Source organism: Platichthys flesus, chromosome 6 (assembly GCF_949316205.1).
Source record: "Platichthys flesus chromosome 6, fPlaFle2.1, whole genome shotgun sequence".
Lineage (NCBI taxonomy): Eukaryota > Metazoa > Chordata > Actinopteri > Pleuronectiformes > Pleuronectidae > Platichthys > Platichthys flesus.
The window spans coordinates 1,512,563-1,539,142 of record NC_084950.1 but is presented as its reverse complement, the minus strand read 5'-3'; the positions used below and the strand labels follow the sequence as shown (position 1 = coordinate 1,539,142).

Here is a 26,580-nt window from a genome sequence, read left to right as displayed (position 1 = left end):
GTCTTTGAGCTCCAGTCTAAGCCCCTCGCCCGGACCCTGGTCCCCTCATGAATATTAACCAGCCCCGAGCCCGGCTTTAATCTGCCTGATACCCGCACTGCTGCCGCTGAGACGATAGCGAATCTAATTATTTGGTCTGATATTAACCCCCCCCCACCCCCCCATCCCCACACCATTCCACCCCCAACAGCCTGTCTTCACTATAGCTGCTGTAACATATGTGTGTGTGTGTGTGTGTGTGTGGTGTGTCGGCACATACACACGCAACCGTCTTTTAACAAAGTCAATTCACATATAACATCTCTCCTCTCTCTCTCCTCTCTCTCTCTCTCTCTCTCTCTCTCTCTCTCTCTCTCTCTCTCTCTCTCTCTCTCTCTCTCTCTCTCCTCCTCTCTCTCTCTCTCTCTCTCTCTCTCTCTCTCTCTCTCTCTCTCTCTCTCTCTCTCTCTCTCTCTCTCTCTCTCTCTCTCTCTCTCTCTCTCTCTCTTCTCTCTCTCTCTCCTCTCTCTCTCTCTCTCTCTCTCTCTCTCTCTCTCTCTCTCTCTCTCCCACACACACACCTCCCCACCAACCGCCCTCCACCTCCAGCGCAGCCTGCGACGCCCTCTCTCTTATCAGGCCCAAAAACGCCCTCCTCCTCCGCCGATAAAACTTGAATGCAAATGATGCCAGGCTGATTTCATTTCTTCATTTTCTTCTCCGTACCCTCTCTCAGTATCAGAATGCCCCCCCTACCTCCCTCGCCCTCCCTCCCACTCCCTCTCTCTCTCTCTCTCAGGGGAGCAGCGATGATGAGATGATGGGAAACGGAAAAAGAAGAACTTTCCCTTAAGTAACCCCATTGTGTGCCCCCCCATTCAAATTTTAACGTGCATATACGCATAAAAATACCCCCCCCCCCCATGCAGATGAGCAGATGAGCAGATGAGCAGATTGAGATTGGTCCGTGCAGCTGTCAACGGCCACACGTTTACTGCCTCCACTGGGGAATAAGTATGTTTGTTTATGCAAATCACTGGTTCACATCGAGAACATCTATAGGTCTCAGTGGTGGATACTGTTTCATATGGTCTAATATGATTTACACTGGTCTATAATGGTCTATAATGGACAGTGGGAAACTGAGCCTGGAGAGTAAGATATTAAATATTCAGATGTTTATTCTGTAAAAGATTAAAAAGTCGATATTATCACGACACTGTGTATAAACTCTACCACGAGGGTTTGAAGCACAGATCTTTCTTCAGTGATTAAAGCTTAATGTAAACTTTGTGGTTCCACTGAACCGTGTCGTGTTCTCACAGATTTCTGTTCTGTTATTAATGACGGGAAGTGAAACACATCTTCATTAGACTGAAGAACTTTTAGCAATGAATACTTGATGTTTTCTATAATCGTCATACATTTCGTTATCATAAATTTCCTTGGCTTTTCTCTGAAGTGCAATTATTTTTCAGGTCTGTCTTAAATGTTATAGTATTATGGATAATCAATGATTCTCAGGGCCAGTACCAGGATATCCCATATATGACAAACAAACTAAGAGATTTATAGTTTTAAGACTCTTAAAAATTAGTGTTATGTATTGTATTGTGTAGTTTGAAGTGTTTCTGAAGTTCCCTGCTCCTCTGGATGGAAGGTAGTGCTCTGCTCCTCTGCTGACCTTTCCATCCCTCGTTCATTCATTCCTCTTCCAGAATCATTCACTCAATCACCCGATTCAGCCTCTTCCTCCGTTCTCCTCTTTCACCTCTCCCTGCACTGCATCCTTCCTTTTGTACACTTCTCTCTTTCTCTTTTCCTTAATCTCCAGTTCTCTTCCTCTCTCCAACTCTCATTCCTGCCCTTCTGTCTGCCGGCCCCTCCTCCTCCTCCTCCTCCGTCCTATCTCTCCCTCTTTTCTCTCTCCGTCTCTCGTTCTATCTCTCGGCTACAGGAAATGGTTTCTTCCCCCGATCCAGGGGCTTGGAGGGTTGTACTCACTGTCCAAACAAAGAGGTCACTGTGTGAATCCTCCGAAAATACAAAGAAAAGGAAGGCAGATAAAAATCAGAAACCTGCTCTCATCCGCCTCTCACACACACACACACACACACACACACACACACACACACACACACACAGACACACACACTTCACCTCCACTGCACTCACGCAAACCATTTCAACATCCACCGGAGACACACAATACCATTTTAAACTGTACATTTCACTCACGAGGGGGCAAATACAGTCAATACAGTAACATGACATTCCTCACGCAGAGCCGCGCCCCTCTGAGAATACGTCTTTAAAAAGAAACGGGGGGGGGGGGGAGGGAAAAAGTGGAGAGAGCCAGGTTTGATGAGCTGAATGCAAATGACATGTAAAAATATAAAACTGCAATACTTAAAACGGGGGCCAAGATAAGAGATTTGAAAATGAGGCACTCTTGGAAAGCGGGCTCCTGAACTGCCGGAGATGAGGCTCAGAGATAGAGAGGATAGAGGTTTTCCCTCTCCTCTCCTCCTCCCTTACACCTCCTCCTCCTCCTCCTCCTCCTCCCCCCTGCAGGAGCCGCTGCAGATGACAGCGAGATGCAGATACCAACCAGTCGTTGCCACTGAGTGATGAACACCTCCTGCCTTTGTCTCTGCAGCCCTCCTCCACCTCTCTTTTGCAGTTTCTCTCTTTCCTCTCATATTTCTTTTTCGTCGCTCACTTCTTCTTTTTTTGGTTTCAGTCGATGACCTTTCCGTCCTCTCTCGTCTCTTGTCTCTTATTCCTCTTCCTTCCTGGCCCGCATTTCTGTCTATCAGTATTTTATCTCTTCTGGCGGTTTTCTCTCTCTCCCTCTCTCCAATCACCCCCCCCCCCCCTCTCTCTCTCTCTCTCTCGGGGTGATAGGCTCTTCTGTCAGGGCCAGATAGACACTCCAGGAGACAGAAAGCTACTGTCATGATGTGGGCGAGTCAGACGACAGGTGAAAGCATATGAAGCGCACCGATCCAATCACCACAGATAAAAGCTATAGGTCCCATTAAGGCCTCGACACTCGGGGTCAACGTTTTGAGGTCGTGTTTGAAATCCCAGTGACAAACCAGTCAGAGCCTCCACACAGCGGTAGAGGACGAGGATTCACTTTGTGGCTGCACTGAAACAAGTTTATCCTTCAGGCCGGTTCCTTGTTTATCTCCATGTTTGTTTTGAGTCACTGATTTCCAGTAAACTTGATGGAGAAATGGGACGAGGACCAAGAAGAAGCTCGTTAAAGTGTCACTGAGACTCTTCTCATTTCCTTTGGAACATACCACCATCGTAAATTTACTATTTTGGGTCAATCACTCTTATATCCACTCAATCAGGAAATAAGGAACTGGAGGAGAAAGCTTCTCTCAGACATGATCTCAGCAGATTCATGGCTCCACTCATTTGCTGCAGTTGTTTTTCTCCTGTGATAGCAGCAGCAGGTCGTCGGGTCCGACTCGTTCAAACAGGAACATGTGGGGAACATCCAGGCGAGGGGAGGAGCCTGTATAGCAGCAGGGGCGGAGCCTGTAGAGCAGCAGGAGGCCGGAAATGACGTATAAACTCTGCTGTGGAAAGATCAGTGTTGTTGTTTACAGCTCATCCACACCGGCGTGGACCCTCATCACCACAAGATCTGGAATCTCCTCGTGTTTCCAAGTTGACGTCTTCGTCTCTACGTGTCCGGCTCCTCTTCTTCATCCTGAGATGTTTGTGATCTTCCAGTTTCACGTCACGTGTTAGAAACCTCGTCCACACGTCCACTCGTTTCACTGGGAACATTTTCCTTCTTCATTCTAACATGAACTCTTATTTCTCAGGGTGTGAAGGTTTCCTGCAGAAGCTGGAGCTCCTCACCTGAGTTGTTCAGGATGAGTGAGATCTGTGATAAATCCCAGTCGGGGCACGTTAAGCAGTGCAAACAAGGCTCCACTCGCTTCTACTACAACCCATAAGCCAACAAAGATAAGTGTGGTTTTGATGTGGAGAGAGGGGTTAGGTCGCCTCAAATCACGTTTAACTAACATTGATGTATCTGCCTCAGGAGGACGGAGGATGGATTTTAATCTCTGAGGGAACCACAGTAGAGTGTTTTTTACAGGTAGAAGCTCTGGTTCTCTGGAGGAAGCTCGGCGTGTCTCACATCCTTCTGGGGGGCATCGCTGAAGGTGTCTCAACACTCACCGTAATCATCAATTTGTCATCTTCTGTCGGAGCACCATTTAATTAATATTCTAATTTGATGGGCGGAGGAGAGGGAGAAACAGAGAGGCAGAGAAACACTGTTGATGATTCCAGATAAATATAAAGATCAGAATCCGGTTGTAAACAAACTGGCTCAGAGTCAGTGTGTGTGTGGGGGGGGGGGGGGGAGAGAGACAGAAACTAAGAAGGAGACAGGCATCACCTTCACTCGTCCTTCCAGGGGAGTGAGGAGAGGAGAGGAGGCAGAGAGGAGGAGAGATAGAGAGTGAGAAGAGACTACCCAAAAAGTGTTTGAAAAGCCGTGGGTGGCGCTCCTTATCGCCCCGGTTCTCTGGAGAGATTATTGGGGGATTAGTGCGAACGCTTGTTTCTAAAACATGATGAAAAGACGTTTGGTGCGTGATAACGCTTTGAACTCCCCTACTCTGCTCCTTCTAGGATCGTGCCTTCAGGCCGCCGTTCCACGAAAGACAGGATTGTGGGGGGGGTGAGCTGCTGGAGGATGGGAGACAATGGAGGAGGTGTGGTACGAGGAGTTTCTCCTGTGGCACCACTTCACTTAAAGATGCAACAGGTGCAGCTGACTCCGGGATGAGCGTCCACCCTCCGTCGCTCTCGCTTCACCCAAAAGTCTGAGCGGAAATTTTTTACAGCAAATCTTCAACTTCAGTCCAATAACATGCACGGGCACTATCAGTTAATTAAAGCAGGATCCAATCAGAGGGGGAGCAGATATAATATCAGATTTGTTGTGTGCGATCCAATCACACGAGCAGCACTGGCTGGTTCCTGGGTTTCCACGGAGGAGGACTCGGCTGCTCACTCAACCTCAAAGTGTGAGGAATCAGCAGCCGGCTGATCAGCTGATCAGTCAACATTATTATAGCCTGTTCTAAAGTCCAACAGCCATATCACACAGAATATATTTAAATAGATAAATGGTTTTACGCCTCTTTCTCAAGAGATGCAAATGACAGGATTTCCATATGACACAGGCCAGTTAACACGGAGCTAATCTACTGAAGGAGATCTGCTGGAGGGCGAGCGAGGACTGGATCTCATCTCTCTCTCTGCCCCGCCCCAATTCCTCCCAACCAGGAAACTCACCAGCAACCACATGATGAAGGCTCCAACACTGAAGACTTATAATTAATAAGATATTAAGGTAATTTCAGGTGATGGGGCAGAGAGGGGCTTTCCATCGGGGGAAACAAAGACCAGTTTCCTCGGGTCAGAACTTGTCCACTCCCACCTCTGAGACAAAGGGACAATCCTCTGATGATGGTTCCTTAAGGAATAGTCATATTTCAATGTATTTACTTTATAAACATGAAATATTGTTCTGGCCTCCAGACGACACGTGTTTATAGAGAGTGTAAACTGTAATCCACTGTAGGAATGCAGTGTGATGGGTCCAGCTTTACTGGGAGATGAGCAGATTTCTCCTCTCCAATTCACGGAGGAGGATAGCCCTGACCCCTGCTGACCCACGAGGGAGGGAGGGAGGGAGGCAGGGAGGGATGGAGGGATGGATGGAGGAGGGGGGAGGATGTGGAGTGACAGGGGGAGAAACACAGGAGGAATGTGAGATTACAGCCACTATCTCCTGCAGATACTGAAGGTCCGTCTCCTCACTCCTTCAGTCCGCAGAACGGTGGGGGGAGGAGGAGGAGGAGGAGTGGGGGGGGGGGCCGAGAGAAAATGGGTTTTAAGAGTCGGAACGAGATGTTTTCCATATGAATGAAAACCTCTCAAAAGAACAAAAATGGACTTTACAGTTTAGAGGAGGACGGTGTGGGCTGCGGAAGGGGGGGGAGAACAAAAGGTGATGGGTGAGTCAGCGGGTGTGTGTCTGAGTGCTCGTGCACACACACACACACACACACACACTCACACACACACACACAGAGACAGACATCTATCTGCACACTCAGAACCTCACTGATAATAAACGAAATCTTAGAAATGAGAGCCTATCAAGCAGGAATCAATCACTGGGGTTTGTTGTCCAGGAGGATGGCGCCATGTGGAGATAAAAAGGCAGGCGGACGTCTGGGGAGGATGGAGGGAGGAGAGGAGGATAGGAGGAGAGGAGAGGAGGGGGGAGAAGAGGAGAGGAGAGGAGGAGAGGAGAGGGGAGGAGAGGAGGAGAGGAGGGGGGAGGAGAAGAGAGGAGGAGAGGAGAGGAGAGGAGAGGAGGAGAGGAGAGGAGAGGAGGAGAGGAGAGGAGAGGAGAGGAGAGGAGAGGAGAGGAGAGGAGGAGAGGAGAGGAGGGGGGAGGAGAGGAGGAGAGGAGGAGAGGAGGGGGGAGGAGAAGAGAGGAGGAGAGGAGAGGAGGAGAGGAGAGGAGAGGAGGAGAGGAGAGGAGAGGAGGATGGAAAATGGTTGGTGGTATTTTCGTTTGAACTCTGTCCTGACTGGATGTGATCTGGTTCGGACACAGATGTGCATCCAGATGTTAAACTGGACTAAAGGTTTTTCCTACGTGGAATAAGAACAACATGAAACATTCTGGAGAGATAAGAAAGGTGAAACTGGTAAAGATACAAAATTAAGCAGAAAAATGAGGCAGTAACACCCTGCATGAGTGTGTGTGTGTGTGTGTGTGTGTGTGTGTGTGTGTGTGTGTTTTGTAAGAGTTGGAGATCTGTGCCAGGAAGCCTCTCCCAGCATCAGTATCATATGATTAGATGGACTTGCACATGATGCACGAACCCAGCCTCTGATAGGGCTCCATCCGGTCCCACTGTTCCCAGGGACCACACACACACACACACACGCACACACACACACGTTCACGCACACGCACGCAAAAGTCTTCATTCATCGTCTCTTTGTTAAGCGACCTCTGACCTCTCAGTATTACAACACGTGTACGACATGATGTGTTATTGTAAACACTCTCATTACATTCTATTTGGATCTGCACCAGATGACACACAGTCAAACATATTAGTCCCCAGAACATGTTTTTTCAATCAGATCCATGAATCAATAAAAAATCTCCACCTCTAACCCAGAAAAATGAAATCCTGATCCAGATCCGAATGAAATGTAACGGCTGCCTCCCTGAAACAAACATGTCCGCTGGTTTTTGAAAAATTGATTCTTACAAACAAACATAACTTTCTTGGTAAAAAATGGTTCCTGTCTGATTAAGAGCTAAAAAGCTTATATTTGTTCTATAACAGTCAGAAATGTGTCTGCAAATAAGAATTATGCTTAATATTAATTAATCTCCAAACTATTTCAGGTCAATCAATAATTATTTAGTTGATAAAATGACAGAAAATGGTTAAAAAAATACCAATTAACTGAAATTAACTCCTAATCATTAGGTCCAAAACAAAAAATTAAAATTTACATTTATATTAAATATTAAAAGCAGGAAATCATCACATTAGAAAAGAAGGCAGTCGAGAATAACGTTCATCAATTACACAGCTGATTGATTTCAGGCTTAAGCTCATCTTTTACCTTCTTCACTGCATTTGTGAATCATAAATGATCAAATTTCTGATGTTTCTATGAATTTCTTTTCAATAAAGTGAACAAAAAACGATTTAAATATTTTTGCTTGTTTAAATAAAACATTAACCATCAGACACCTGCTCTAAAACACCAACCTGATCAAATCGTCATGTCAGATTTCTCTTCCACAGACATATATGTGATCATGTGTATGAATGATTCGATTGGAGGATCCTCTGAGGACGGATCACTCTCATTGGACAGTGGAGATGTTGGTGCTCTTACCTCGGCCTCCTCGGCGTCTGTGCTGCCCTGTGATTGGATGATTCCCGGGTAAGGACCCCACGTTGTGTCGGGGTGAAGGTCCCTGCCGGCCACCACCCGGCTTCCACCGCCTTCTTCACTGAACTCCAGGTCATCTGTGGAGGAGGAGGGGGGGGGGGGGGGGTCATCCTTCAGATTGTACAGATGCATCAACACGTAAATGTTCCAAAGTGATAATGACCTCATCGTACACCAGCTGCTTTAGGAGACACGCTGGACGGACATTTAGAAGCTTTTATAGAATCTTTCATTGTCTTTTTTTAATGTTGAGGCTGAACTGTTGTTAGAAAACCTTCTGACAACAAATGTAGACATGTTCTTCTTCTGGGCTAAAGTTAAAGATGTTGAGTTGAGGCACAAGTTCCCATCAAAAGATCAGTTTCAGCTGTGAACAGCTCCGACTGAAACCCGACTCAGGGCGCTCAGCAGGAGCAGCTGACAGGCTACAAAACATCCAGAGAAACAATCGACAAAAGCATCATGTGGCTCGAACTCGACCTGAACCCCGGCAGCAGAGAGAGCAAGTGACGGGCGAGCAACAGCAGGGGGAGTTCACCACCAGCCGAGCACTTTCTGTCCTGGTCGGTTCAAACGGGGAAACTTCTTGTGTACTTCCTCAAAGCGATAAGTGCAGAGCGATGGCAGTGACGGCTGTGGTCGGAGCCTGCTGCAGCCCAGATAGAGCCAGATAGCCAGGAGGCACGGAGGCCTGATCCATTCATTTAAAAAGAGAAGACAGCTCAGAGTGCAGGAGGAGCAGCTGTCGCCTACTTCAGAAAAGTTTCTGCAAATCTGAGGAGAAAAGGAAGAAGTTTGAGAAACACTAACGAGACGATGTCGGGATTAACGGCAGCTGATCAGCCTCAGGGCCGGCTGCTGGACAGCTCTCTGTCTCCCTCTCTCTCTCCCTCTCATTAACAAACACTAAATAAAACACCAAAAAAATAAAAAGCCAACGCTCCATTCCTTCTCCCACCCCCCCACTCATCTGGTCCATGGTTCAGGCGACTGTTTCGTGGGGGTCGGTCTAAAGTGGCGGGCCTGATAAGAGTGTTTGTCTAACACTCTCCATGTCAAAACACTCATCTATCTTCTCTGTATCTATCCCCACCAGAGAACAACGGACAGACGCTGATAAAATGGCTTTCCCACAGCCGGTGGGGGGGTGTGGAGGGTTATGGAGGGGAGGAGGGAGCAGGAAGTGTGAGTGTGGTTAGAGGGAAGAAAGTGGGCGGGATCCAGGGAGGTCAGATGAACGGCAGTTTAAAAAAATGAGTCGGAGAAGCTGCGACTCCGTCAAACAGGAAGAGACTCAGAGCATCGAGAACATCTCACTCCACCATTAAAGAAAGAGAAGAACACATCTGCTGACTGGTTCCTTTATCTCTGTACTGCAGTTACACCACAGATCTGAAACATCTGGATCAAGATTCAATTCTTCTTTATAGATACTAGCACTCTCCACACGTCTGGTTATATAATAAATAGATCTCTGCTCTGAAGCTAACCAGAGCAATGATCACATGACCTCCGTGGTGGAGGTGACCAGCTGACCTGGTGGTTTCTGCTCTGGTAGCACCGGCACACCTTGGTGGCCAGTCACGGTGCTCTGGTGTCCCGGTGTCACCGGCACTGGTTCTGTCTCTGACGGGCCCCGGGCCCCGGGCCACATGAGAGCGTGGGTCTGATGCCAGACGCAACAGGAGCTGACCTGAGCCTCTGATGAGCCCGGGTCAGGTTGGGCTTCATCTTTAATTCAAAGCTTTTGGCTGAAGCTTCATTTCACAAGTATTGTTGACAAAATTAGAAAACGAGGAGCATGGGGTTGCGGGGGGGGGGGGGGGGGGGTCTGAAGTCCAGCCTCTGTCAGACCGGGTCCTATCTCCTATCATCATGGGGCCTCGGCCACACTGACCTTCCTTATCTCCGCACTCCATCAATGTCCAGTCTGCCGCCGTGCCATTGGCCAATCAGGGCCACACGGGACTCTTATCAACCTGACCAGCTCCATTGACCGCTCGTTGTGCAACAGGGTGAGGAGTTGACCTCAAAGAGCCAACACAGATATTAACTTATAAACCAGCCTGAGCTTGAGTCAGGTAAATGAACAGGTGTTCATCCTGCTGCTCTCAGGACTGAAGGTTAGTCTGGATGGTTTCGTTCTGACAGTGAGGCTGCTTCTAGTTCTATTATCTCAAGAGGGTCTCGTCTGAACTGACGATTTCATGTTGAGTGGTTATTTTCCTCTTGGTTGTTCAAAAAAATACAAGATAAGATAAGATGATCTTTTATTGACCTTGCAATGGGGACATTTGAAAAAGTCAGAAGTTGGATCTCCAACGTTTTTGGTGCAAATGCTTCAAACAAGCATGCCAGGCCAGTAGGTGGCGCTAAAGTCAATATCAACAATCCATCAAATACGAAATCTCCTTTGGCTGTAGCAGCTTCAAAACATTGGGTAAACATAAACATGTGAGGCAGTAATATATCGTGAAGTGATGATAAATGAATAGATAGAGCAGTGCTAACCAAACGTAGAGGAATGGTTGCTGTTGTTGTTTCTGCTCATTAAACAAAGAAAAGTCTTGTTTCCCAAACGCCTCATTTCACATGAAACCACAGATACACAGAGACTTTCAAAGTTAGTGTCTGCAGGGTGTTAATCTCTCATTCTTTCAAAAGTGAGAACGCTGCGAGCTGAAAGAATCAGGCTCATTTTCTCAGCTGTTATTATCGTTGTGATTATTGTTGATCTGATGAAGAACATGTACAGATGCTGAAGAGGAGCTGGTTAATTACAGGCAGCGTCAGCAGCTGATGAAGACGAGGGCGTCGGTAAGTGTGGTTTAAACGAACGTCTTCCTACTGGAGGAGAGAGAGAAAGAGCTATCAGTGCACCCCCGCTTAATGGGAGCACTGTGCTAATCCCAGCAGGTCAGCTGTGTTCGCTGGGGTAACACCAGGCCTCCGACAATCCTAATCCCAGTTAATTACCCCCCCTGCCCACCACAGACCTGCAGAGGAACCCAGTGCTGCTTATCAATGTGGCTGCAACCACCACAGTCCTCTGTATGATACTACACCCATTATTGTTGGAGTGCATGTGCATACACACACAGTCTCACACACACACACACACACACACACACACACACACACACACACACAAACACACACACTCACACACACATAATTCAGTGTGTCTGTTTTTCTGTAGATGACCCGTTCCAAACAGCACAGGGCTGGTTATCATTATGAACCAGCTCCACAGTGTCCACACAGCTTCACTGATTTAGCTCCGACACACACAAACACACACACACAGACACACACACAAACACACACAAATATCAAAGTAATAGAAGTAGTAATAGTAGTAGTAGTTCCCTAGTTGCCTGTGAGAGTCACCTGGTTACTGAATGTTAGTACATATACACAAACACTGGACGCCACATTGCCACCCTGCAGCCGAACACACACTCTGTGCCCACACACACACGCACACCATCACACTGATATACACACCCTGTCAGCAGCGACACACACACACAAAAGCTTATCAATACGGACGGTTCAGCAGCCACTGGGGCGTCCAGGCCTCTTTGATGAGCCAACACAATAAAACAATCAGCCTGTCATTAATGAAATGACTAAAGCAATTAACTGATGAGTGTTTGGGGGGGGGGGGGGGGGGGGGGGGGGGGCTGAAGGTGGCAGGCAGCCATTATAAACAAATCACGATCGAGTTGATGATGTCGTTACAGGATTTTGGGATCAATCCAAATATTTCTGGTGGTTTTTAGTTGAAATATTCAATAAATTGTACGTTGATGTGGAGCAGTGATGTCAGAGGCATCACTCCTTCTAACCAATCAGACGAGAGAGAGTTCAACACGTGAGCTTCTGGTAAACTTCTCTTCAAGCATCGAAGCTTCAAACCAGAACGAGCCGCTGCAGGTCTGGAACTCTTAACTCCTGAAATCAAAACACTTAAACAGATCAGTTGATGCTTTGCCAGGTACAGTCAACCTGGACGGGAAATTAATGAAATGTGTGGGGGGGCTCTTATCTTAACTGACACGTCAGAATATTAATACATGGTACTCGGTGGAAACTGTCCACAACTTTGGGAGGAATCCAAAACCGTGATCTTACCTCAAAGTTCTCTGGCTGAGCTTTACAGGCTTGTTGAGATTTATTATTATTATTATTATTATTATTATTATTATTAGAACACTTCACAGTCCAATTGATTAAGAATCTAAGTAAATGTAATTTGTACTAATTCAAAAGCTTCTATTCAATACAAGTTGTGTTTGGAATTAAAGTTTCACGTGAACGTCGGGTTCCACCGACTCTCAGCTCCATGAACAGGGAGCCAGACATGAATAATCAAACCACGCACGAGGACAGAGTGCGTGTTCACCCTCGACCGGCCGCCCTGGATATCAACGTGGAACGAGGGTTAAAAGAAGATGTAACCCGACACCGATGCTCTCCTCGTTTCGCCCTAATTGATTTTTAAAAAGACTATTGTTGATATCAAATGAGCACATCGCTGCGCAGCTATTGATTTTTTGACACCACACAACAGGAAATCTTTATCTGCGTGCTGCTCCGACCCGCACTAATAGTCGGGGGTGTAACCTTCGCTGAATGACAAATCCCAGCACGTCCCGCTGCTGTTCTCTCTCTCGCCCTCGTGGGACGCCCCGGAGAGAGAGAGAGAAGGAAGGAAAGCTCTGTCAACGTAGGAATCGACTAAGTTTGAGTTCAACTGAATCGGCCAAGTCCACAATCACAAACGTACAGTCGACCTTAACTGATCAGTTCTGGATATCATGAAGCATTAAGGTATGGTGTTCCTAATAAAGTGATTTACATTGACAGGAAAATAAATAGTCAAACACTTTGTAATTAAAAGCATTTCTGTGTCAAGAAGTCGTATGAATCAGCTGGATCTGGATCCAAGTTACAATAATGAACAAATCACACAAATACTTATTTTAACTGATAACACAGAAATCACACCAAATATTTTCCATGTTAAATCCATCAGCTGTCTATAGATGAGACCCCCTGCTGTGTGGTCACTCCCACTGGAAGTGGAACCAAGCCCGATAACAACAATATGTTTATATGAAGTAAAACAAAACACATTTAAGGTTTTTCTTCTGGATTTGAGAGATTAAAAAAAGACTCAAATATATCTTCACGAGGATTATTCTTCACAAACCACAGATTCATATTCTGACTCATCTTGGTTTACATGACACATCTGGACCTCAACACACCAAACAGTTAATCTAGAGCTGCTTTGATGATCCTGTTAAACCAGTTTCCTCTCAAGGAGAAACCAGTTTCATGTCTCCGCCTCCCAGCTTCTCCACATTAACGAGCACTGAAGTTATTTATAATGTCGCCTGATAAAAGGCGTCAGTCCAGCACCAGACGAGACCTGATTGAGCCTTCTCTTCTCTCAACCACCCCCCCCCCCCCTCGCCACGCTCGCCACCATCTTCCCGCAGCACCCCCGGGTCCCCGGAGTCCGGCCGGCTCGGCTCGGCGGCAGATAGACATTTCTGGGATAGACATCTCCTGCTCAGGACCACGGCAATCATTTCCATTTTACCCTCTGTTGCACCGGCGAGATAAGACACCTGCGTGGCCCGCTAATCAGATGAGCTTCAACAGAACTTTATCATTGACATTTACCACTGTTTACCCAACTAATTTCTCTTAACTGCACTGCTGAACTTTTATCTACAAAACACATACACCAGCAGAAAAGAGCAAGAAGCAAACATGCAAATTCACAAATATGCGAAGAAAGATAAATGAGGAGGGGCCATGGTGGTGTGGGGGGGGGAAATCATTTTTCTTTCTGTTCAGAGGACGAAAAGAAAACAAGTGACAGGGCGACTGTGGAAGAGGAAACCTGATGTTCACCAGCTGAACGCAGGGAACCATTGAAACCAGCAGCTCTGTGGTTCTTCATGTTTTACTTCAGGCCGTCATCACATCACTGACCTTTGACCTTTCAGGACCAAAACAACGGTGCTGAGTGGAGCTGGCTGAGTTCCTCTGCAGCTGAATCCTGATGCATCCCATTAACTGGCTGCGTCCACACGGTTTAATTTTAACATGAGAAGCGTTTCAGTTCCATATCAGAAAACACAGGTCACATGACTGCTCACCTGCACTGGTCATGTGGTGTAAACAGGAAGCAGGTGAAAAGTAAGAGCAGGGGGTTCTCTCCTCCAGTCATGTCAAAGGTCATTTGAAGGTCAACATGTAATTATCTTAGTAACCAAGAGTTCTCTCAGGTTAGTAAAACATCGTCACTGGAGAGACATGGAGGAGACATTCTAATGTGAAACTGTGTCAGAGGAGAACGTGCACCTTAATGAGTGCATGTGTGTGAGAGGGCACGAGCTTCACGTGCACATCACCACCAGCTCCATCTCTCCCAGCCCAGCCCCCTCCCCCCCCGCTGTAGCCTGTCACAAATTGAAAGTGGAGACCTTCCAGAAACCATCCCTGATAATCACACATAAATTAATTAGAAAATGTTTCTTGACATTCTCTACACACAGACGGCGGAGGGGGAAAAAAGACTGAGGCAAAGCCACAAAATTAATTGTACGGTATGTGACTCCAATAATTAATTCAATCATTAATTCATGTCTGATTTAACAACTCCTTCTGGCTTCCAGAGAAAAGGACATTTCAATCAGGCCGGTATCGGCTGCAGCGGCGGCGCAGAGCGGCAGCGAGCGACGTGGAGGAAGTTAAAGAGCGATAGACTCTCTCCACTCACTCAGGGTCATTTAGAGGTTCAACAATTAAACAGACAAGAGCCGGAAGAGACAAGAGACAGAAAAAAACAAAAAGGGACATGAGACGAGCTTCACAGAAAAACTGTCAGAGTCCATATCTAGAAAGAGAAACACAGCAGCATCTCAACGGAACATGTTCGGTTAATGACGGCAGCTGAGGGAAGAAGAACCAGAACAGAAACTGAGAAGGTTTCAGTGTTTTTCATTCTGATCCACGACTCTGATCTGACCTGATCCCTGAACCTGGAGGAACTCATGTGAAGCTTTGAATGAGCTTGTTGTTGAAATGTGTTTAATGAATAAACCTTTTCTCTTTTACAGCGTGGTCACAGTTTTATTTCATCAATATAACATGAGAATAATATTAAACAGGCACAGGAGGACTGTTCCACTCAGCTGGGGGGGGGGGGGGGGGGAGGAGCACAGACCACTGCAGTGTTATCACTCTCCACCACCGAGGGCTTCTATCGGTATGGGAGATGGTTGGATGTGTGCAGAGACAAGTTGAGTGCACATGTGGATTTCTGTGTGAGAGGTTGGGGGGGCTGCAGAGGGAGGCCAGGAATCTGATGGGCTGGTAATCAGCATCCCACCGTCCCACCACAAACACCAGCACCAGCACCAGGCCATCCTCGGACTCCACTGGGTGGATGGGAGCTGCTGGGCTGATAGCAGCCGGACAGCACGGAGAAGTGTTCCTTTAGATTAAGGCCTCGCGTCTATCAATCACCGGGGATGGAGAGAGGGATGAGAGAGGGATGGAGGGAGGGATGGAGGAGGGATGGAGGAGGGTGACACATCCCCGACGGGCTGGAGAGAGGAGTCAGAAGACGAGAGGACACGGGTGACAGACGGTGGGTGTCACTCAGAATTTGAGCTGTAGATCAGGAGAGGCGGCAGAAGCCATGATGCCTTCAAGTGCTCCAGGCACCTGCAGTAAATTACAACCTCTCACTGCACACACACATCTTCATGTTAGAACTCGTCACACTGACGCACAACTGAAGGTTCATGAAAAACAAATGAAACAAACAGACCAATTAATAGACTTAATGATTAATCAGTCAATTGTAAGAGGTAACACCAGTAGCTGTGTTAATTCAGCCGTCTGGATAACGAAGCCACAAACCAACAGTGACCTGAACCGAGGAGACGCTTCGTCCTCCACTGAACTTTCCCACAAGTTCCCACCGGCTCCTTCTCAGACCGAACTGACAAGACGAGCCCTCGGGACACGTGAGGACCAATCAGATAGCCTGAAGCATTTTGATTGACGGATGGAAGTGACAGGCTGCTTGCAGGGAAACCCGGGTTCTGAAGAGGAGGCGTCTGCCGGCTGGAGATATGGAGGCAGGCAGCCGGGGAGAGAGAGGACCGGACGTGGAGGTGTGTGGACGATCGAGGAGCAAGTCACTGTAACACTGAAGCTGGGATCATAATAAACTGAGTCATCCTGATGTTGATCTTCTGCTCCACCACATCTGGACCTGACACCACGTCACTGCCTCACCGCCTCACTCCATCATCTCATCCTCTGGAGAAGACTCTTTGTATTTGTGTGGTAACTTTCAGATTTACCACATATATTTAGTTATAATTATTAGTTTGAGCAGGAAAGAGAAATAAAATGGATTATTTTATATTTCCTCATTGATTAATTAAAGTAATTAGGCACAAACATTATATATAATATATCAGGTGATCAAAATATGAATTCAGTTCATCTTCTTGGGACCAAGGTGCGATTCCAAAATATCACAATCATCCATTCACTAGTTCAAGATATTTAAGTTAATTAAATGTCTCTTTCATTAGATGTTCATTATAAAAAAGGAAACAAACAAAATCAATTTGTAATAAATTAAAATGATCTTTTAACAGAAACGATTTGTTAAAACATTTTATAGATCAAACTCAAACCCGTGATTCTCTCAGCGACTTCACTCTGAGCTGTCATTTCTTCATTTCACATCTCCCTCATCTCTCCATCTCTTAACCTCAGCCACCTCTAATTTCACTATCTGAATTACACCTCTTCAAATCTCTCACCCCTCATCCCTCGCTCTCGATGATCCTTAAACATCCGCCCCTCTCTCACCCTTCATTAGTTATCTCTGCACGCTAAACTCAATATTCCTCTTTATTCCAAACCAGTCCTCCTGGTCCTCCTCCCTCCTCAGCTTCTCCTCCTCTGTGTCCCTTCTCCCACGTCCAGAACCTTCAGGCTCCAGTTGAGAGCGACTCACTTTAACTCCTGAAATGTTTTTCCATCAATAATCGTTTCATGAAACTGAGGTTTTGTTGTTTTCCTTGACATTCTTCTTCTGTTGACTGAGTCGTGACCATTTAGCTAAAGATGGTATAATCTGTTCCACTGACACCAGTGAACCATTCGTTTGTATTATTGATAAATCTGCTGCTTATTTTCCAGGACTCTGAATCGGTCGGTCTTGAAATTGGCAGAACACTATGGAAACTGAACGTCACAGATTCCCACAGTCCCAGCTGACGTCTTCAATTGGCTTTTTTCTTAATTCAACTGGTTTTATCGTCCCAGACAAAGAGAAGCAGTAAATCCCAGCAGCTGAGACACCGTGACAAAAGAACATTTGGTATTTTTACTTGACAAATAATCTATTACGTTAACACCAGAGCTATTAAACACTATAAAACGTGATTCCATCCCGCTGTGTGTTTTTCAGTGTGTGACATGCATGGGGAAGTGGTTCCTCTATGGGACCAGTCACACCAGTCCCACCCCTCATGAAGCCCTGAGGCTCGCTGGATGTTTTCCTGCCTACCCAGCGTTCCACACTGGTTATCCTCCCCAACAGGGTTATTTCAAACACCTGTAAAAAGCATTTTACTGGCTGTGGTAACGATGGCAGTTATTATTGCCCCTGTGAGTGTGTGTGTGCAGAAACACACTGGAGCATTGAGTCCCACTGTAGCATGTGATGCTGCTGACAGGCTCGTTTATTGAGGTTGAGGACAGCCAGATGTGGGCGGAGTCACATTTGCATAACGTGCCTGTTAAGAATCAGACGAACCCGCTTCACTTCGTCCACGTGAGATAAAACCAGAGAGTGAAACAAGATGGACGACGCCTCCCCAATCCAATTAAAACCAAACTCCACTTAACAAACATCAGCTTGATAAGAATGAGATGAAATGGCAGAAGCTGTCCTGGAAAAACATTTAATTAACGTTTGCTTTGACTATTTTCTTTGATCAATGTCCCCTCTGCTAACATGGAGGACGCAGGGTTTATGACCTGTACAGAGGCCGGCCACCAGGGGGCCATCAGAAATAATGTGGCTTCTCGTTCTGGAGCCGTCGTGTCTGAACTCACGACTCGTCTTTTTGATTTGACGCGTTTTTCCTTTGCATTCATTTTCATTATCTGCTGGAGGTTTGGGTTATTTTCTACGTTTCCTGGGATTTAAACCACGTCGCCGCTCAGTGGCACGTCCTCTCTCCCTCTGTACGCAGCAGTGAAAGGAGAGAATGTGTGGCGACCGCCAGCCGGAATGACAAGGGATTACTGTGACACCCGTTTTGCATATCAAGAATTTAAAGCAGCAAGAGAGAAAATATTGAACCCTCCAGCTCGCAAGGTCATTCAGAAGATATTTCTCCCCCCCTCCCCCTCCCCCTCCCCCTCCTCCTCCTGCTCATAATTTATTTTGCATATCATGCAGTATGGACACACTGAAGATTAAAAAGGCGGCTTTAGCATATCTCTCCATCCCTGATAGGAGCGAGCTCCCACCTAGACTTCTCCTCAACGCCGTTCCACCGCCGCCGCCTCGTCAAAGTGACCGAGGACACGCTCCCCCCCGACGCTCCCCCCCGACGTGTCCTCGTCTCAACACCAACTACCAGACCGCAGACGCCGGAGACATTCAAAAGCTTATTGTCCTTTTATTTTCCAATGTTTTTCCACATCAATCGACTCCGTTGGCAGAAATTGGTGGAGCACAACAAGAAGAATCAGCCCGACTATCATCAGAGAGGAGGATTCATTCAGATTGACATAAAAACAGCTCATTACGTGAGGATTGAAACACTCTGTGTCCAGTAATGAATGTTTTTATCTGTGAGCAGGAACAAAACGAGGAGGAACTCAACTCGTCTGCTGTTGTTTTCTCTGTTTCATGTTCATATCAGAACGAGACCGAGACAAGGAAACATTAAATAAGTTACTTCAAGATTTTTATCAAGAGGTTAGAAAACAAACTGTGAGCAGAAAATTAAAAAAACCTTCATAGTGAGGAACGTGAGTTTTTAGACTACAATAAAACTAACAAATAAAATAAAATGATTAATTCATAGTGAATAAATATATGTATTACATGAGACTCTGTGGAAACATGATGGTAAAACAAAGAATTTGATAATAGGTAATTGAAAATTGATAAAAAAAAAGATTTGGTGACGGTTTTGTTTTCAGGTCGTGATCATTTTATACTTTTCATTGTCGTAACTAATAAAAACAAACCAATCAAACAATTAAAAAATCAAACAAAGCTCCTAGACATTGAAATTTGTATTTTCCAATATTCAATGCAATAAAAAAAAATTAGATGACTGATAATAAAAATAATGGCCACAGGTCATAATTTCTACAAAGAAGATTCTTCCGTATTTTTAAGTTTAGATCGGCTGTCAATGAAGGATGTAAATAATAATTTAATAAAGTCATTAATCTCTTGTCTCTCTCATTAGGACTTGGCTCAACATTTGATTGACAGCTCACCCGCCACATCAACCTTAACAAAACTGAAATAAGAAGCAAATCTTCACATCTGGAAACTGATCATCAATATTTCCTGTCACCCGTGGGTTTGTGTTATTATCTCCACAGAAATGTTCTGATGAGAAAAGGTTTAATCTTCCGCTCTCGACTGTGACTCAGACGACAAAGAGGTTTAAATAACGGATTCAATCCAACATCACAGGAGCTGGAAGTAAAAACATTAACCTAAATAAAATAAGGCCTTCACTTCACTTCTGTTACCCCCCCCCCCCCCCCCCCCCGAGCTCCAACAAGCCAGCCAGGCCAGTAGGCAGCGATAAAGTTTACACCAGCGATCGGTCAGAGACCAGAGAACAACGCTGTGGTCGAGTTAATGTTACCAGTGTCATGTGGTGCAGTGATGCTATATTTAGCTGTATAACTTGCAAATGTATATAGTGTGAACTCAACATAGAGCAACTGGTATAACTGGTATATTCTGCTGTTGTTTCTGGTGCGTGCTCTTTACACAGAGCAACAGAGGACATGTGAAGTACAGTGTAAAACAATCTGTTATATATGATCATTGATATATGATGATGAAGTGTGGAAGGTCGTGAAACAACAAATGAACATCCTGTGAGACAAACCAGGTGATCTGCATCCAGGTGAGAGTGACACTAGCCGCTCTACGGGCCCCAGAGGCCTCGCAGGGGCCAAACTGAAAAACATCACCAGATTAAAAAGCTTCAAACTTCAGGTCCCCGGAGCCCGAGCGTCTAAAACCAGTGAGAAACGAGTGGAATGCCAAAACTCCCCACAGATAAAAACATGCCCCTGTTTATTTCCAACACCAGCCACAACCTCTTCCTCTTGTGTGTTTATGGGAAAGTGTGCGATACACAACGAACACTCGGTAAGAACAAGAGCTCATCAGCCGCAGCACAAAGGAGAAGAAGAGACGGGAAACAATGACAAGATGGAGAAAAAGAGGGAGAGATGTGTGGAGGGTGGAGAGGAGGGCTGTTAACGGGGTTGTTAGTGGTGATGGAGAGACCAGAGGAGGAGAAGGTGGATGGATGGAGGGAGGGAGGGAGGAAGGGAGGGAGGGAGGGGAGGCTTGACGATAAGAGAAAAATTCAGACCGGTCAAAGTTTCCTTTTTGCCAATCGTGCTCCTGATAAAGACAGCGCCTGCTCCGGAGCTGATAGAGGGGCTATCTCTCTCCCTTACTCTCTCTCCCCCCTGCCCCCCCGCCTGCCTCCCCCTCTCATCCATTCCCCTGCCTCACTCACCCGGCAGTTAGTTTGTGAGGAGGAGAGGAAGGAAGGGAGGGAGGGAGGGAGGCCCTATCAGAGCGCATCACAGTGCCACCATCAACCAGCCACCGCGCAGCAATTAATATCGCTCCAATTACTGTTAAAGGGACGAGGCTGGGACGGGACGATAATGAACACATCCTCCCTTCCCCAGCACAGGAATTAAAACACACACACACACACACTCACACACACAAACACACACACGAGGCTGTGTAGACACCCGTGCAGAGACGTACATAAAACGTGCGCAGCTTGAAAAGGAACTCATGTGCGACAGAGCGGTAATCTGTGTGCATTGTTTAACTCATTGAAGACAACACACACAGAGAAATAAACAACCACACAGAGCTCGATAAGAGAGGAAACAAATAATAAAATTATGGCGATTTACTTGTTATCTGCGCTTATACCTCTCTCTCTCCGAGTCCGTGTGTGTGTGTGTGTTTGTGTGTGTGTGTCATATTCACATCTCTTACAGATGAGCGGTACAGCAACACAACTGGTCCTGGAAGATGCTCACAAGAAACATCTCCAAGACACACACAGACAAACCAATGCTGTCAGACATGCACTGAACTCTGGGTAATCTCCAGAGGCTCCGGACCTTCTCCAGAGATCCTCCTGCAGCTCCCGACTCGAAGCTGCAGAGAGTCGGAGTGAGTGAACACAGCAGCAGGTTCTCTGGAGGCTTCACAGCAGACGGGTGTGTTGATGCTGTTTCTCAACAGACACACACATAGAAGACGCCAACTTGGAAAGACAATATTTGAAGATAGATATTCTGTGGAGGTTCGTGCAAACAGGACAACTGGACGCCTCCAGCCACACACAAGTCCAGACTAGAACTTCTCCAAAGCTGAGGAACCGGCGTCCACTGACTGTTCTTGCACTGACATACACCCAGTGTCCCACCAGCTCAACCAGTACCACCTGTACATCAGTGCATATGGGGACAGCTGCCATTGGTTCATCTCAATTTGACCACGTGAGTGAACTCCAGAATCGAGTCGGGCTCTTTAACCCTGAGAGCGCACTGACCTGGACCCCTCCACGGTGCCTCCTCTTCATCCTCCCCCTCCTCTTCCTCCTCCCCACCGCTGTGTCTCCGTCCCCGCTCGTCCCCGTCCTCGTCCTCATTGTTGGTGCCTCCTCGTGACTCCTGCGTCTTTGGCTCTAGAGACACAAGACAACAGATTCAAACATGTTGTTGACTCCAAGGCTCAAAATGTCCGATCGGCTTTCTCCAGGGACAAAGGTGTGTGTGTGTGTGTCTGTGTGTGTGTGTGCGTGTCTGGGTAGTGGCTGTTCCTGTCTACTGATCAAAGCAGCGGTGAAATGACTCCCTGAGCTGTGTAACACAACCCCCCCCACACACACACACACCAGATCCACTCTTTGATTTTGCTGAACCTCCAAAATCAAAGAGTCGACACAAACCACTTCTTCACTTTCTGCACCTTCACCTCCTCCTTTGTTTATTGTGTTTCCACCTATTTCTCTTTTTATTCTCTCTTCATCTATTACCCACAATCCCTCCCTCTCCTGTCCTCCTCCTCCTACTCCTCCACCTCCTCCACCTCCTCCTCCTGTCACCTCCAGCAGACACGGAGGCTGCCTGTGTTCTTCTAATCAGCGGTGATATCACTGCCACTGATCAAGCTGATTACACAGACTCCTGCTCGCTGATCAGACACGTCGTTGTTCTGCACGTGGACCTGTGTGTGTTTGTGTGTGTGTGTGTGTGTGTGTGTCTGTGTGTGTCTGTGTGTGTGTGTGAACCCTGACCTTTGCCTCCTCCCTGGTATCAGTTCATCCTCTCTATTAGCAGGACTGTTGATTAGTTAGATCAGATGAATAGTTACATCACAGCTTGTCTGGTTATCTGAGGTGAGCATCTCTCTCTCTCTCTCTCTCTGCTCTTCATCATCCTCCTCATCCTCAGGAGGGCAAAGGTCACAGTGGATCACAAACATCTCACCGTTGTCCAACACATTAAAAAAATGATCTCTGTGTTGCCGAATCAAACTCTTCTAATACTGGTGACCTTCGTGATCAGTCATGTGACGACATGTGTGAAGCAGCAAAGTCCAGGTCAGGAGGAGGTCGGAGGTCGAAGGTCAGGGTTACCCCCCCCCCCCCAGAAGAAACCATGTGGATCCAGATCAGGGGGTTTTCACTTTCTTCAACATTCTGAGATTCACATCAATTTCTCAGAAAACAATGAGTGAATGTTGCTGAAAAACTAAAATGCAGGAATTGAATTGTTGGTCTTTGGAGGACGTGTGCGTTTCTATTATTACATTATCTGCTCCAGGTTTTTATTAAAGTGACGTCAGTGTAACTCTGGATTTAAAAATCACTTCCTCCACTTCCTGACTCGCTCTGTCCTTTGTCTCAATCCTCGTCCTTCTCATAACTTCTGCCCTTCTCCTCCTCCTCCTCCTCCTCTTCTTCCTCCTCCTCTTCGCCCCTCCTCTCTGGATCTGCCCCCCCCCCCCCAGCCGTCTGCACAAAGACCATGTTTACTCTTGCATTCCCACTCCGGTAAACAGCGATAGCTCCCGATCGATAGAGGCCATAAACGCCCTGTGAGCACGTGACGCAGACACACCCCGTCCTTTTAATGCAACAGTTGTGAGATGGGATCAGCTTTGTCAAATAAATCAACACACACACACACACACACACACAGACACACACAATCCATCTTCATGTCACATCCACCTTTCAACCTCATGCACACGTAAATACTCATACGTGGCAACATGAATGTACACAGTCTTAAGTAAGCAGGCCCCCCCCCACTTCACACACACACATTTAAACACACACCTCTCTCCCCCCCCCCCCCCCCCCCCCCCCCGCCCCCGCCTCCGCCTAAACAGTGCCATTATTTTCAGCTATAAATCACATTGAATGGCACATTGATTTTATCCTGCAGGGGCTGGAGCGAGGGGGGGGGGGGGGGGAGCTGGAGACACAGTTATTGCGTTTAATATTATCAATATTATCTCCCATATCATCTCAGACAGGGAGGCAGGTATCAGGAGGAGTCGACAGACACTTTTCTACCAGCCAGCACCCCCCCACCACCCCCCCACCCCCATCGCAAGACAGTCTCCATCAATCTGATAAGCTGAACTTCCTCTGTCACACCTGCAGGGCAAAGTCACCCGACAATATCGCCTCCCAACTTCTAGAGCCCCCCCCCCCCCCCCTCACACATCGGCTCCCTGACGTTAGCAGATCAGGGATCAGTCTTCACAGACCTGTTGGTCTAACGTGGTGTCGCAGGTGAGAGGGAACTGGAGGAACCTGAGGAGCTTGAACTGGTCCCAGTCTCTGTGTGTCCACACTGATCCATTCAGCCACAGACACACACTGAGTCAGTGCTCAGGTCTGAGGGGACCAGTTCAATCCCATTAGATTTGCTGCTGATGGTGTGAAACAGGACTTTAGCATTCGTGATATATGTCAGTGTGAGATTTCATCAGTTTATCATCTCATCATCATCATCATTATTATCTGTTAGAATTCAACTTTAATTAAAGGAATGGAAATTGAAAACGTTTTTTTTGGCGGAATAAATACTTCAAATTTTTTAAACATTAATATTGTATATTATATTATTGTCTCCATTAAGACATAATATTAATAATGCCCCCCCCCCCCCCCCCCCTCTACACACACACAGGTTCTTTGTGTGTTTCTTTATGAGGTCAGGCGAGGTCAGTTTATCAGACTTAACTCAACAGAAAGCAAACGCAGATGAAGTCGGGATCTAATATCTGGAAACATTTTAAATATTCACATTTTTGTTATAAACATGACGAACACTTCTTTGGCGTCCGAATGTCCTGGAGGACAAACCCACGATGGTTCCAGTGAAATCCAGTTTGATCTCAAGCTGCTGGTTTTTGTTTTTATATTTCAAGAGATAGAGATCAGTAAATTAGTCTCACTTTTGTCCCCTGCATGTGTGTGTGTGTGTGTGTGTGTCTTAGTGTGAGGTTATTATCAGTTTAAACCCAAATCATAACGTGGAAAATGTGTTCAATTAGCATTTATTCAAAGTTCTTTATTTGTCTGTGTTGTAGAATCTGATCTGTGGGATTCCAACAAACCCACCTGGGAGAAGCTGAATCTTTCTAATATCTGTTTGTTTTCCTTTTAAAATGAACTTTAATTAAATCATTTTAACGATTAGAACTGTCCTTCATAACGAAACCCGGAGAGGTCGCGGCCTCCGGCTTCCGTTTGTGCATCACTCACTTTTTCCTGTTTCACTGCCGATCACATTGTGGTGAAAACACGTAAATCAAACACGAAAAAAAATGGAAACTCAACAATTAGAGAGTTCAAACTGAGGTGACGCGACCGAGCGATGAGCCAAGAAGTGGATTTTATCAGTTTCCTGTGATGAAGTGAGATCGTCACGTAACGAGAGAAAAAAGGAACTTCGCTCGTTTTGGTGAGTCGCTGCGATTCTGAGAAGAGAGGGGGGAGCAGATGTTCAAGTCTTCCTCAGTAAAGTTGTGTGTCGGTAGGTGTGTGTGTGTGTGTGTGTTCATTAATGTAGTGGCTGAGGAGGGGGAGTGATAGAGAGAACACAGTGCTTGGTGCTGTGTTTTTCTTGCTTAAGTTATCAGGGCGGTTATCGCCAGTGTGTGTGTGTGTGTGTTAGTGTGTGTGTGTGTGTGTGTGTCTCTCTTCCAGATGGTGGATAAGAGGCCTTGCCTTTATTAGCCAGTGTTGGCCAGATAAAGACCTGGTATTGATCCCAGGTTGAAAGAGCAGGTTCGTCAAACATGGCTGATTTACAGGGAACTGATAATGGCAGCACTGGGCAACCGAGGAACCCCAGAAGAGAGAGAGAGGGGAGTAAATCAACAGTGCAGTGGGGACGTGTGTGTGTGTGTGTGTGTGTATAAATATAATCATACACACACACTTGTCCATATAAAAGAGACAAAGAGAAAGTGAGTTTGCCATCGACAGACGACTCTGCTCACGTGTGCTGTCTGCCTGACTTCTCCCATCTTCTTCTTCTTCTTATACAATCTAATACACACCTAACCCCCCCCCACCTCACCTCACATACACACACAAACACTCCCGCCTCCACACACAGACACACACACACACACCTCTAGCTTATCTATAATCTCGTCTCGATTAGCACCTGACAGAATTTCCATGGGTTTATCAAACCAAGCCAACCAACAGACGCTTATCACTTCCAGCCCCAAAATTTCACAAGAGCAGGAATTTTTGAGATTAAAAAAACACAGCTAGTGAAATCTTGAATAAGTCAAAAGAATATGACTGAAAACTCTGCTATCACACAGTGGAGGGGGGAGGGGGTGGGGGGCGGGGGGGATAAGAGGTGCATGAAGGGGCAGATCCACTGGAACCAAGATTGAACCTTGTGAATTCTTTTTTTTTTCCTTCTTCTTATTGGTTTAGACACAATAGAGATAAAGTTGTGATACAAACAGAAGCCTCATGGTGTGTGTTTGTGTGTTTGCTTCTCCTCTTTGTCTCCGGGTGACGTTAACCCTCGGCTGACTGATAACAGGTAGACGGAGATAGATCTGCTGCTAACCACCAATAACTGCCAGGAAACTGCATGGGTGGCGTTTTGATTGGAGGAGGCTGATGTGAGTTTTCAAAC

The 26,580-nt window shown here is 46.4% G+C and overlaps 1 protein-coding gene across 2 annotated transcripts in view; it reads right to left on the bottom strand.

The window, feature by feature from the left end:
- zfpm1 (zinc finger protein, FOG family member 1) overlaps positions 1-26,580 on the bottom strand; it is a 72,936-nt gene that overhangs the window by 12,428 nt on the left and 33,928 nt on the right. For both annotated transcript variants that reach the window (XM_062389066.1, XM_062389065.1), the window contains exons 3-4: positions 21,945-22,079; positions 7,969-8,102 (exon numbers count right to left, since the gene is read on the bottom strand). In XM_062389066.1, the coding sequence (XP_062245050.1) occupies positions 7,969-8,102; positions 21,945-22,079 (269 nt within the window). The remainder of the gene's footprint in view (positions 1-7,968; positions 8,103-21,944; positions 22,080-26,580) is intronic.